Raw genomic sequence first — 12,369 nt, forward strand, 5'->3', positions numbered from 1 at the left:
AGGCATGCAGGGGTTCTTTTTGTTTTAGCCAGAGCGCTGTATGAAGAACATTTCATATGCAAAAAGCGAAGAGATGTTGAAAATACAAAAAAGAGATTCACCAAAAAATTTCCAAACCAAAGTCAATGAATACCATTGGCAGCTTTTAGCCGAACGTTTTGCTTTGCAGATTCTGATGTGCAATTGCAGTTGTTGTGTTGAGTATTGTGTTTACGTGTGTGCATTTCTGCAACGTACCAGGGTCGTAGAAAGTGTCGAAAGTTAATCAGATTGCCGTTGACCTGACGACATACCAATTGCAGCATTTGGTGTACATTTGAACAGTACTTTATTCAGTACCTTTGGAGAGTTTGCTATGCCTTTCTCTATCATTTTTTGCTTTATTGTAATTTTGTTGAACGATAAGGACAACTATAGAAAAAATAATAAAACTCGTAGCTAAGTTGTGGTTTAGATTGGAAGATAGAAGAGCAGAGTAAGTGAAGATATTTTTTTCATTCAGAAGCAAAGGCTTCGGCCTTAATGCTTTTAATTAAGTTTTATTCCCACCGAGACAAACACAAATGACTGATCCAAAGGTCAATGAATATTTGATTGATTATGCTACGGTTTTGTTTAGAAATTTTAGAGAAAACACAATGATGGAATATACAAAGGAGAGTTATTGAATGTCATGCATAACTGTAACATATCTAACAGACTGCTAGAATTAATACCATAAAACAATAATGTCAAAGTATTCTTTAAATGTTAATCAATTGGTTATACAAACGACAAAAAATACCTAATATTCCATGTTAATGACAACGAGCGATCCCGCGAGATATTGGTAATGGTTTCTTTGAGGTGTTGATTATGCAAACAGTATGCCAATGATAACAATGATTACAAACTACCGTCTTATAATCTCTGGTAGGAAATCTGACTGTTACACTTTACTTTGGAAAAAATTGTACTGATGGTGTAAGAACGCGAACAACCAATACGACACTACGTTGCGATCATCCGACGGCATGTTGACTCAACTGTTACTTGTGGTTATATTTTTGGTACTTGTGGGAAATTCACGTGATTGGAATGTGGGAATAAAACAGTATTCGTTCTACTTCATATTTGTTGATTCAGCATTTGCACTGCAATTAACGCGACACGGGCTGGAAAATCGCGACGAGACAGTTGTAAAACAGTCTGCTAAAATAGCACCAATAACAGAAATTGAAAACAGATTTTGAACAAACAAAATTAACAAGCCTGATTTTTATTACTGTGGCTGTTTGGCAAAACATTATTCATTCATTTTCTTTGAAAACTCTTTTTTGGGATAGTATTTTGGGATTTGCTGCATATTTCATAGATAGATAACAGTCATAGTAAATCAGCGATTTTGTAGCATAAAGAACTGAAATGATATTGACAAGCAAACAAACAATACTATATCAAATGAACATTAGACTACGTTACTCTGTTTATATTAAACTAGTTAAAATGGCCCGGGTACAGTGCACACAAAGTCGGTTAACTGCGGAAACATCGTCAGCGTCTTCTGCGGCGTCATTTCGCGCAGGTGCTGATCAATGATTCGCAGAGCTTTGAGGAGCTTGACAGCTCGCAGCTTCCGATTCTGCTCGGAGTCTTCAACGGGGTACCGGTCCATATTTTGCCGGTGAAAGTCTTCACAAACGTGTTTCACGTTTGCGTCCTACAATAAGAGAGGATTATGGGACACTTCCTCAGACAATATAAGGGCAAATAGGTGACGCAGATAATTGAGCATTTTAAATCAGACTGCAACCTGTAGGGTCCTGGATATTTTGGTGTCGTACTGCAGCAATCCGAACATCAACAGTACACCATGCAGCCAATTAGTCTGGCGGTGGCGCACGATCTACTGGTTACCCGTACCAATATACCAGGGAAGCTGCTGCAATTAATTTTAAACTTACCTGTACTTATTTAATCTTTCTGCTATTTAGATCACTTCATACATATTACACAACTTCACATACAAATGGACGATATTCTTTGACGAAAACATCCTTGTCGTCTTTCGTCCAACGCCTACATCGATGAATCGCTATGTCGGTACAAAGTGTGCAAGAAAACCAACACGCTACAGAAATCATCCAAGCTATCCGCCCCTAACATCAACTCACTAACCAACATCGTCTCACTATAGAGTGAAAAAGTAACGCTCTATAGTGAGAGATTGAAAATGAGAACCTTTTTGTAAAATTTGTTATAGGATTGCAAACCAAGTAACAGTTGAACACATTCAAAATAGGTCAAAACGAAACGAAATTCACCCTACATAATGAGACCTTAACAGAGGCGACCAACATGTGTGTGGAACGCTACAAAGTAATCATTTCTGTTTGGAAGAAGCCGCAGAGTCAACAGTAGTTAATTTCTTATTCGTTCTGGCGCAGTGGTACTACGCATCAGCCCGTGAAACCACGCAATAAGGGTGTGTGAGGAGTAACTGTTTACCCGTCGTTGGGCAAGATAGTACAGCATATGTGGTTTGTATGTGTCGAGGTCAATGATATGTCAGAAAGAGAAGAATTTGAAATGTATAAGTAAACATATCGCATGAGATGAGATACGCGATTATCAACGATGATTCTTTATACATAAGAGTTAGGATCTGCGGATGAGGATATTCGAAATGCTATAATTAGAGTGCCATAATTTGGCGGCCATCAACGCGTTGGTTGGTGTGCGTGAGAGGGCAACAGGCAAAAATGATCGCCAGAACAGCGGGAACCTTCTTCCACGAACGGCAACGGTAGCGATCGGACGCGCGCACAATCCGCCTAGTTTTTAAGCAATTCGTTCAAATAAATTTATATGAAGAAAAATATTGCAACTAGTGTTGGGTCAAGTAACTCTTTTGCAAGAGCGGAGCGCACCGCTCTCGCTCTCTAAAGTGTGCGCACCGCTTGATGCGCTCCCAGGAGCGAAGTTTGGCACCTCATGGAGCGCTGCACACAGGAGCGATTTTGCGATACGCTCCCAGGAGTAAAGTTTCGCACTTTACTGAGCGCTGCACGCTGGAGCGATTGTGCGATGCGCTCCCAGGAGCGAAGTTTCGCACCATACGGAGTGCTGCAAACAGGGCTGCGTATGTGCGATGCGCTGTCAGGAGCAAAAATGCTCCCGCAAAACGCCGGTGTTTAAATTAAACACCGTTAAATTAAATTTTAGCACCGTGTGTGATAACTAGGTCTCGCTGCCACGTTACGCCAGGGTGTGAACCGTAAGACCAAACGGGTGATTTTTTTCTGCATTGACTATTCGACCACAATAACGACGATGGGCACCAAACTACTGAGGAGTATTCTAAGATGGATCTGACTAATGATTTGTAGAGTGTGACAAGACATTGTGGGTTGAAGAAATTCTCTCAACTGCTTGCGTATAAATCCTAGCATTTTGTTCGCTCTATCAATAATTTCGACATGGTGCACATGAAAGTCAAGTTTACGGTCAAGAGTAACTCCTAAGTCTTTTAATGCACTGTGTCAATGTAATTGAGTACCGGAGATGCAGTAACTAAACGCTATTGGACAATTAAAACGGTGAAACGACATGGACAAACATTTATCAACAGAAATTGTAGGTCGTTGTTCAGGCACCAGTCGGAAAAAGAGTCGATCGATGCTTGCAGGACAAGACAATCACCAAAACACCTTACAGGAAGAAAAAGTCTAAGTTCGTCTACATTTCCTATAACAAATTTTACAAAAAGGTTCTCATTTTCAATCTCTCACTATAGAGCGTTACTTTTTCACTCCTATAGTGAGACGATTTTGGTTAGTGAGTTGATGTTAGGTACGGATAACTTGGATAATTTTTATACCGTGTTGATTTTCTTGCACACTTTGTACCGACATAGCGATTCATCGATAGGCGTTGGACGAAAAACGACAACCATGTTTACCTCAAACAAACATACGAATTTTTTTTTTTATAAAAATTGTTTATTTAAAACAACTTAAAATCTAGTATAACATTTGGAACTTGGGATACACGTAAGGAGGACGTACAGGTTTTACAAAGAACATTTAAGGATCTCTTCATCAATCACAGCATTGTTGTTTCCAACAATGTGGATGATGTAATTTGCAAACAAACGTAGGATGGGAATCCTCTTACGTATACTAATGTGACTTAAAATAGGCAAGAGGAGGGATGGGAAGTTTAGGTTGTGGTTGGGAACGATGGCTTCTATAGCCTGCATTAGTATGCTCCAAGCCCCAGCAACCCTTGAACACAGGGCAAATCTGTGCTCCAGAGTCTCTTCCCGAGAGCAGAATGAGCAGGTTGAGGAAGCACGATTCATCCTATCGAGCAGCAGTCCGTGAGGCACCTTGTTGTGCACCAGCAAGTACAGCATCGACCGTTGATGTGATGATAGTTTGAAGCTGCTGACGTTTTTCCAGATCCATCGCCAATCAGTGGAAGGTGACTCCAAAGCCACTTTAGGGTCCGAAAGTCTGTCGATCATCATTTGCCGCAAACTTTTGGTCGTGATGGTAGGTACCGAAAGGTATGCGATCTGCTGGATTACCGTCCGAAGGCAAGGATATGTTGTAGCAATGGAACCTAGGTTTGGGGGATTTCCAGCATAAGCAATGTGCTGAGCCCCGACTTTTAGGTATCGCTGCTCAGCAACGTACCGATTCACCAGCAACGCCGTTGCAGTTATCGCGGGAATGTGGAGATTGAGACCACCTCGTCTGCGTGGGAGGGCCAATTGCGTCAATGGGATTCGAAATCCTCCAGACCCGTCCCATAAGAAAGACCGCACCGTCCTAGATATTAAATCTATGTCCATTGACCGTGCACTACACACCGATGCAATGAACCAAAGTTTGGGCAGAAGGAAGGTGTTTAAAAGCACCACCTTTTGAGCCAAATTCAGGTTACGGACACGGTGCAGCCTGATCAAATGCCGGAACTGTTGAACAGCGTTTTCCCAGTTATGCCCCATGGCCTCCCGTATGTTGTTGGTGAACAATATGCCGAGCAGGCGCAGTCTCTCTACTTCCCGCAGCCACGGTACATGTATTGGGGAGGCTGTTGGTGTGATGTGTCCTATGTCTAGTCCCGTAGTTTTTTCCACGTTCAGTTTCGCCCCAGCGGTTCTGCCGAACGCTTCGATAGCTGCTTTCACTTCCTCGAGTTTGGAAAGGGAGGTTGTCACCACCGAGATGTCGTCAGCATATGCGTTGATCAGGTCATCCTGATCGCAACAAATGCTTTCTAATCTGGTGATGAGCGGATTAAGGTAAAGGACAAAAAGGTGCATGGATAAAGGATCGCCCTGTCTGACAGAACGTCGGATGGGTAAGGATGGGGAAAGGTTTCCATTCACAAGGATACGGGAGGAGGATCGTTCACCAACTGTTCGCAAAAGTCGCACTAGTCCTGGATTGAAACCCAGAGAAGACATAGTCTGCCACAAAAAACTTCTATTAACCCTGTCAAAAGCCTGTGAAAGGTCAAAGGAAACGAGCTTACCACACTTTCGTTGATTCCTGAGATCAACCACCCGCTCCTTAACAGAGAGCACAGCTTGAAAAATGTTGCAAGGTTTGTTGCTACATTTTTGCGCTATCGATATTATCCCCCACTTCCTGATTATAGAATCAAGGCGTAGTTTGATAATTCTCGACAGAAGCTTGTAGTCCGTGTTAAGCAGGGATATGGGCCGAAAACAGGAAACGGCGCCCGTACTTCCTCTTTTCCCCACGAGAACTATGACACCGTCAACAAAGTCCCGTGGAAACCCACCTTCAAGAGCCTCGTTCAAAATGAGATGTAATTCCCTATGGATTATTCCGTATGCACGAAAATAAAATTCCTTAGGGATACCATCAGGACCGGGAGACTTTCGCGACGCAGATTTTTTAATTGCATCCATTATGTCATCAGGTGTGATCTCACCCATGCAATTATTATTGGTATCACAATCCTCTGGAATGATTCGACTGCTGGTAAACGTGTCGTCCGTAGCTAAATCTTCGTCAGAGTATAGTTGTGTGTAGTATGTGTGAATGTGTTGTCTGATGTCTCCTTCTTGATCAATCACTCTGCCATCTTCAGACAAAAGTTTGTCAATTACGGTACGAGTTCGCCTGCGTTCCTCAAGTTGAAACGTAGACACACTCTCGCCAGCAACGCGTGTCTCGTTAATTTGTGTGTATTCTTCAGAGAAGCGTCTTTGAAGAGACAAGATTTTACCCTTGACTCTGTTAATGTTGCTAAGCTCCACAGGGTTTGTTATGTAATTATTGTAAGAGTTTTTTAAAACTCTATGCAGCATGTCCATACGCAAGCGAAACGAGGAGTATTTTTGATTCGTCTTCCAGCGGAAAAACGATTTAATTTTTGGTTTGGCGAATTGAATCCACCAATCCATCCAGCAGCTGAAGTTCCTTCTTTGTCTTTTCCATACATTCCACTTGCATCTGAACTCCTGCATATTTTCCTGTGTTAGAATATGAGGCCTTAGCTGCCAGTATCCATTGCTTCGTGATCTTGAGCAAATGTTTACTGGAAGGCTAACTCGAACCGTCAGAGCTTTATGATCAGAAAAGGCTAGTACGTGTAAGTCAGTCGTGCGTAAGTGTGTCTTGAGTGTAGATGATACGTAGCATCGATCGATGCGAGAACCCGAGCCGCGTGCGATGTGGGAAAACTCCACTAAGTTACCTTTGAGAGCCTCCCAACTATCACACATCCCCATACCGTTTACAGCGTCCCTCAGAGCAAGGCTGATATTTCTCTCACCCGTGGCGTCCTTTTGATTCAACACACAGTTAAAATCCCCTGCAAGAACGACATGCTGACATGCATTTCGCAGGTAGTACGCTAGGGTACGATTGAAAAACTCCTCCCGCTCTGACCAACGCTGACTTCCAGAAGGAGCATAAACGTTACAGAGTGTAGTAGTATTCTCAAGACGAAGGCAGATTATACGAGAGTCTAAACTGCGTTCGACGTGAGAATATTTGAGGTGTTCCCGTAAAGCTATCGCCGTTCCACGTTTATCAACATTTACATTCGAGAGCACTTTGTACCCAGGAAGCGAAATGTTGCCATCATACACTTCTTGTAAGAAAATAACATCTGCGTCAATTGATCGAACAAATGAACGCATCGTATTTATTTTTGTCGTGTTTGAGATGGTGTTTAGATTAATAGAAACAAACAAAAACTTTCGTATCGATTCATTTCTAATAATTTTCTATCCATCAGTGTGTGTACTAGTAAGTGTAATTGTCTGTGCATTTTTCGGTGGTCGGCCAGGTTTACGCCTGACTATTCCCTCGATCGATGCATTAGACGTGTCACTGTCTGTGTCGTCTACGTTTCTGCGCTTACCTTTAGTATCAGGGTCAGGATTGGTGGTGGGAGGTGTGGGAGAGGGATCTCGAGGAATTTTGAACACAGGTACAACAAGCGCCGTAGTGCACTCGTATTCCTTCCCCTGTGCTGATGATGTCGATGCTGTCGGTGCGCTGCTTGCTTCCGTCGGAGCCACCGTCAGAGCCCTCGGTGCTATGGTCGGTTCCGTTGGTGCTACGGTCGGAGCCTTCGGTGCTACAGTCGGAGCCTTCGGTGACACGGTCGGAGCCTTCGGTGCTACCGTCGGGGCCTTCGGTGTCGCATAGACCTTCGGTGCTATGGCTTTGCTAGCATGCGGAGCAGCCGTATCTTTTAGCGTTTTTGCCGGAGCCTTCGATGGTGTATTGTTTCTGGATGCTGATGCTGGTGCTGTTGCTTTTGTCACTCCGGCATATGACGCGCCTTGCTTAGCGAGGCTGCGCTTGCTCTGCATGCATCCCATACCAGTATGTTCGGGCATTAGGCAATACCGGCAGTATGGATTTTGCCCATTGTAAGTGACAGTGGTGCGCTCGTCTGCGATGGTCATTGTTGGTCCGATTTGGATTGCCGGTGATCTAAGGATGATCTTTACCGCGATAATCCCGGTTTTTTTCCCCGGCACTTTACTATCCGGACCGTACTCCGTCTCGGTGATCGAAACTACCTTGCCGAAACAACACATCGCTGTTTCTATTTCAGCTCCCGTGACATACGGTGGAAGCTCGTGCAGTCGCACTTCCGTTGCACCGTCTTCCAGTAGAATTGGCAGCGGATAGGATGTTCCGTCGATCGTTAGGGAATGCTTCCCGTGGTGTTGTGCAACGATCAGCTCCGCTTGTTGCATCGTTTCGGTCTCAAGGTAAACGATTGCCGTCGAGGTGCACAATTGAATTCTTGTGACGACCTCTCCGGCTTTGAGTGTATCGACAATAAAGTCAATCACCTCTGAGCGGGAAGGGCGTCTCGGAATCCCCCTCGTACACTAATTTAAAAGTGTTTGCCCTTATGGGCCGTGGTTTCATTGTCTCCATGACAATTCGTTCGCTCGTTTAGTGTCGATAAGTACTCTTGCTGTTAGAAAAAACACGTCTGATCAATTCAGCAGTCAAGAGCCAACTAACTGCTTGCGTATAAATCCTAGCATTTTGTTCGCTCTATCAATAATTTCGACATGGTGCACATGAAAGTCAAGTTTACGGTCAAGAGTAACTCCTAAGTCTTTTAATGCACTGTGTCAATGTAATTGAGTACCGGAGATGCAGTAACTAAACGCTATTGGACAATTAAAACGGTGAAACGACATGGACAAACATTTATCAACAGAAATTGTAGGTCGTTGTTCAGGCACCAGTCGGAAAAAGAGTCGATCGATGCTTGCAGGACAAGACAATCACCAAAACACCTTACAGGAAGAAAAAGTCTAAGTTCGTCTACATTTCCTATAACAAATTTTACAAAAAGGTTCTCATTTTCAATCTCTCACTATAGAGCGTTACTTTTTCACTCCTATAGTGAGACGATTTTGGTTAGTGAGTTGATGTTAGGTACGGATAACTTGGATAATTTTTATACCGTGTTGATTTTCTTGCACACTTTGTACCGACATAGCGATTCATCGATAGGCGTTGGACGAAAAACGACAACCATGTTTACCTCAAACAAACATACGAATAATAATATGTTGTGTAATATTTATAAAGTGATCTAAATAGTTTAAAGATTAAATAAGTACAAGTAAGCTTAAAATTAATTGCTGCAGCTTCCATGGCATGTTTGTACGGGTATCCAGTGGATCACACACCGCTGCCAGACTGATATCGTTATTGACCGCATGGTGTACTGTTGATGTCTGGATTTCTGCAGGACGACACCAAAATATCCAGGACCCTACAGGAAGCAGGTTCATTTCGAATGCTCAACATCTGCGTCACCTATTTTCCCTTATATTGTCGGAGGGAATGTCCCAGAATCCTCTTTTATGGTAGGACGCAAACGTCGTTCGGAAGACTTTTACCGGCGAAATCAGAGCCGGTGCACCGTACACACTCCGAGCAGAATCGGCTGCTGCGCGCTGTCAAGCACCTCAAAGTGCGGCGACTCATTGATCAGCACCTGAGCGAAATAGCGCCTCAGAAGACGCTGACGATGTTTCCGAGTATGCCGCAGGTATCCGACTTTATGCAGATAGGACCAGACCTGCTACAATGCGCCTTATCTGTTGCCGAAATATTTTCCCTGGTGGACGCGGAGCACTCTTATGCTATCGGTGTGCTGGACAACATATTAGTATACGTGAACCGTTTGAATAACGAATAATAAATTACCATGTAATTATCGCAGCAGTGGATAGTTACGGTTTAACAGAACATTCCAGCCGAGAGAAGACCCATGGAGATAACTTTGTTTTTGATGGACCTGGTAGCACCGGGAAGCCGTTTCTGTTCCAAACTATTATTGCGTACACGGGATGCCAATCAAAAATTGTAATCGCAGTGGCTCCAAATGGAATTGCTGCTCTGCTACTGACCGGGGGACGTACGCTTCACTCTTCATTCAAGCTATCGCTATACCTGGACGCTAACAGTTCCTGTAACATCCATGTATAGTCAGCACAGGCTGAATTGATGCAAAAAGCATCACTGATCTTATGGAACGAGACATTCATGAGCAGCTGCTATGCTCTAGAACAGGGGTCTATAAACTAATAATAGGCTCTCGAGGACCGCATGCGGCCCATGGGCCTTAGTTTGGAGACCAATGCTCTAGAGGCTCGCGCCCTCGATCACGCCCTGCAGGACGTTATGGGAAATCGCCGAACGTTCGGTGATAAGGTGGTGCTGGTATGTGGCGACTTTCGACATATATTGCCAATCGTTTCGCTTGGTACCAACGTTCAGGTCCTGCAGCAGTGCATCCGGCGGAGCATGCTGGGAGGCAAATTTGGGGCATTGTGTTTGCGGGAAAACATGCGTGTGCCGACAGCCCAGACTGTTCAAGATGCTGAAGAGCGGAAAGAGTTAGTAGAATACGACATTCCCGGGATTCGATAAGGCGTATGCCAAGATACCACGGGACTTGATGTTACCTGGAACATATGACCCGAAAGATCAAATTTATCGCAAACAGTGTGTATTTTGATAAAAAAAATTTATTCCAACCGGTACACCACTCACAATTCAATTTGTAGTATATTAAATAAAGAAAATTATCAAATCATATACGCTGCAAAGTTTGTTACAAATAATATTAGCACACAAAAAATTCTTTTACAAAGGATTCAAAAACAAAATGATTATTTGAAGTGCAATTCTTATATCGTTGATAAGACGTATATGTCGCAATAAACGTTGCGTAGCCCTGTAACCGGGCCATTTTAACTAGTACCATAAACATTTAGATTCCCTTACTACAGTAGTAACGTCATTGAAAAATGGAGAAAACAGTAAGGGTCCAAAGTTACTACCCTGTGTGTACCCATTCCCTAGATGTCATGCTTTCAACTTTGACGCGATATCGATGATTGGTGAGGTAAAATTCGAACCACTCCACTAAAGGGGTAGAAAATCCAAGGCGAGCAAGCTTCGCCAATAGCAAGCGGTGATTCACCTGTTCAAAGGCGGCCTTAAGGTCAGTATAGATGACATCCATCTGGGCTCCCGAAACGAATGCTGCATGGCAGTTAGATACAAACTCCACCAAATTGGTGGTCACACTGCGACGAGGGAAGAACCCGTGTTGGCGTGTTGATATCGTATTGTTATGACAGGGTAATTGTTTCTTCCAAAACGGATCCAGTACTGCGCCATAGGCAAAAATGGAGAGACCATCGCTGAACAGTGTTGAATTGACATTTTATAGTATTGGACCACTAGGAATGTACATTATTTGATAACAGCTGTGTGTAAAGGTTTATTTTTATCATAGACCACGCAGAAAAATAATGATAAAAAAGAAAAAAATAAATGACAATGAACACATCATATCAATAACTATTATGATAAAACATGAAAATAAAAATGTCATTTTGTACTATTATTTGCTAGAAAATGGAATAACAGTTCAAACAAATTTATCAACAACCATCAAATATAAAAGAACGAAATTATTTTTTCCTACGACGTGTACGAAGTTTCGTGATTCAGAACCACATAGTGTCTATCGATTTTTTTCACCTGCGTCCTTTGAGTACAGCAGGATTGTTCTGGGAATATGATTTCCACAAGAACCAGGTTTTCGGAGCTTTGGTTCTATAAATCATACGAAACATAATCCTGCTGTAATCCATCCTCAACTCTGGAGAGTAATAGGGAAGAATATACAAAAAATGGACATACATTTTCATGCAGCAGTTTGATGTTTGCGTCGTGTAGATAAAGGTTCTAAGGGTTTGTTATTTGTTGAAGTTCATTTGTCAGTGTTGAGAGGAATCCGTTGGGATCGCCATTTGTAAGATGGCAGTTGATTTTATTCGTGGGTTTATACCTGAAGACGAAATACAAAATATGAGAGAAAAGATCACTTGAGAAGTATGAACTAGGATATAAATTCAATCTTGGTCAGTTTAGTCAGCATCGCAATCTGAGATAATGAAAAGCCGATTTGTTTAATATTGTTGAAATCCAATGGGAAAACAACGACACCGGAGATCAAACAGATTGTTGATTATAGATGAATATATATTTTTTTCATTGCTTCAATCGACTTGTCGTATCGCACAGCACACAACACGACGGTTTTTGTTGCTTTGCTAGTGACTTTTTTTATTTCCATGGTCAGTGACGAAATGTGATCTGAAATTTTCACCATAATGTGGTGATCTGTGTAAAATCATGAGTCATGCATTACACGATGCAATGCAGATTTCCTAGAAAAGAAAACTGAACATTGATTTACAGCATAGGCTATCAATCTGGTTGTACGTTTATAAACATATCATAACTTCATCGATGTAGCTCTACTGACTCTACTCTCGAT

At 42.6% G+C, this 12,369-nt stretch overlaps 1 protein-coding gene across 1 annotated transcript; it reads right to left on the bottom strand.

Moving 5' to 3' along the window:
* Positions 1-5,265: 5,265 nt before the first annotated feature.
* Positions 5,266-8,239, bottom strand: LOC120899876 (DNA-directed RNA polymerase II subunit RPB1-like). Its single transcript, XM_040306165.1, has 2 exons — positions 7,390-8,239; positions 5,266-5,270 (listed from the first exon to the last, which is right to left on the bottom strand). The coding sequence occupies exons 1-2, from the start codon at positions 8,237-8,239 to the stop codon at positions 5,266-5,268; spliced, it is 855 nt and encodes a 284-aa protein (XP_040162099.1).
* Between the last annotated feature and the right edge of the window lie 4,130 nt (positions 8,240-12,369).

This window comes from Anopheles arabiensis, chromosome 3, assembly GCF_016920715.1.
Source record: "Anopheles arabiensis isolate DONGOLA chromosome 3, AaraD3, whole genome shotgun sequence".
Lineage (NCBI taxonomy): Eukaryota > Metazoa > Arthropoda > Insecta > Diptera > Culicidae > Anopheles > Anopheles arabiensis.

Coding starts and splice junctions, on each gene's coding strand:
- LOC120899876 (XM_040306165.1), bottom strand. CDS start 8,239: ATGCAACAAGCGGAGCTGATCGTTGCACAACACCACGGGAAGCATTCC.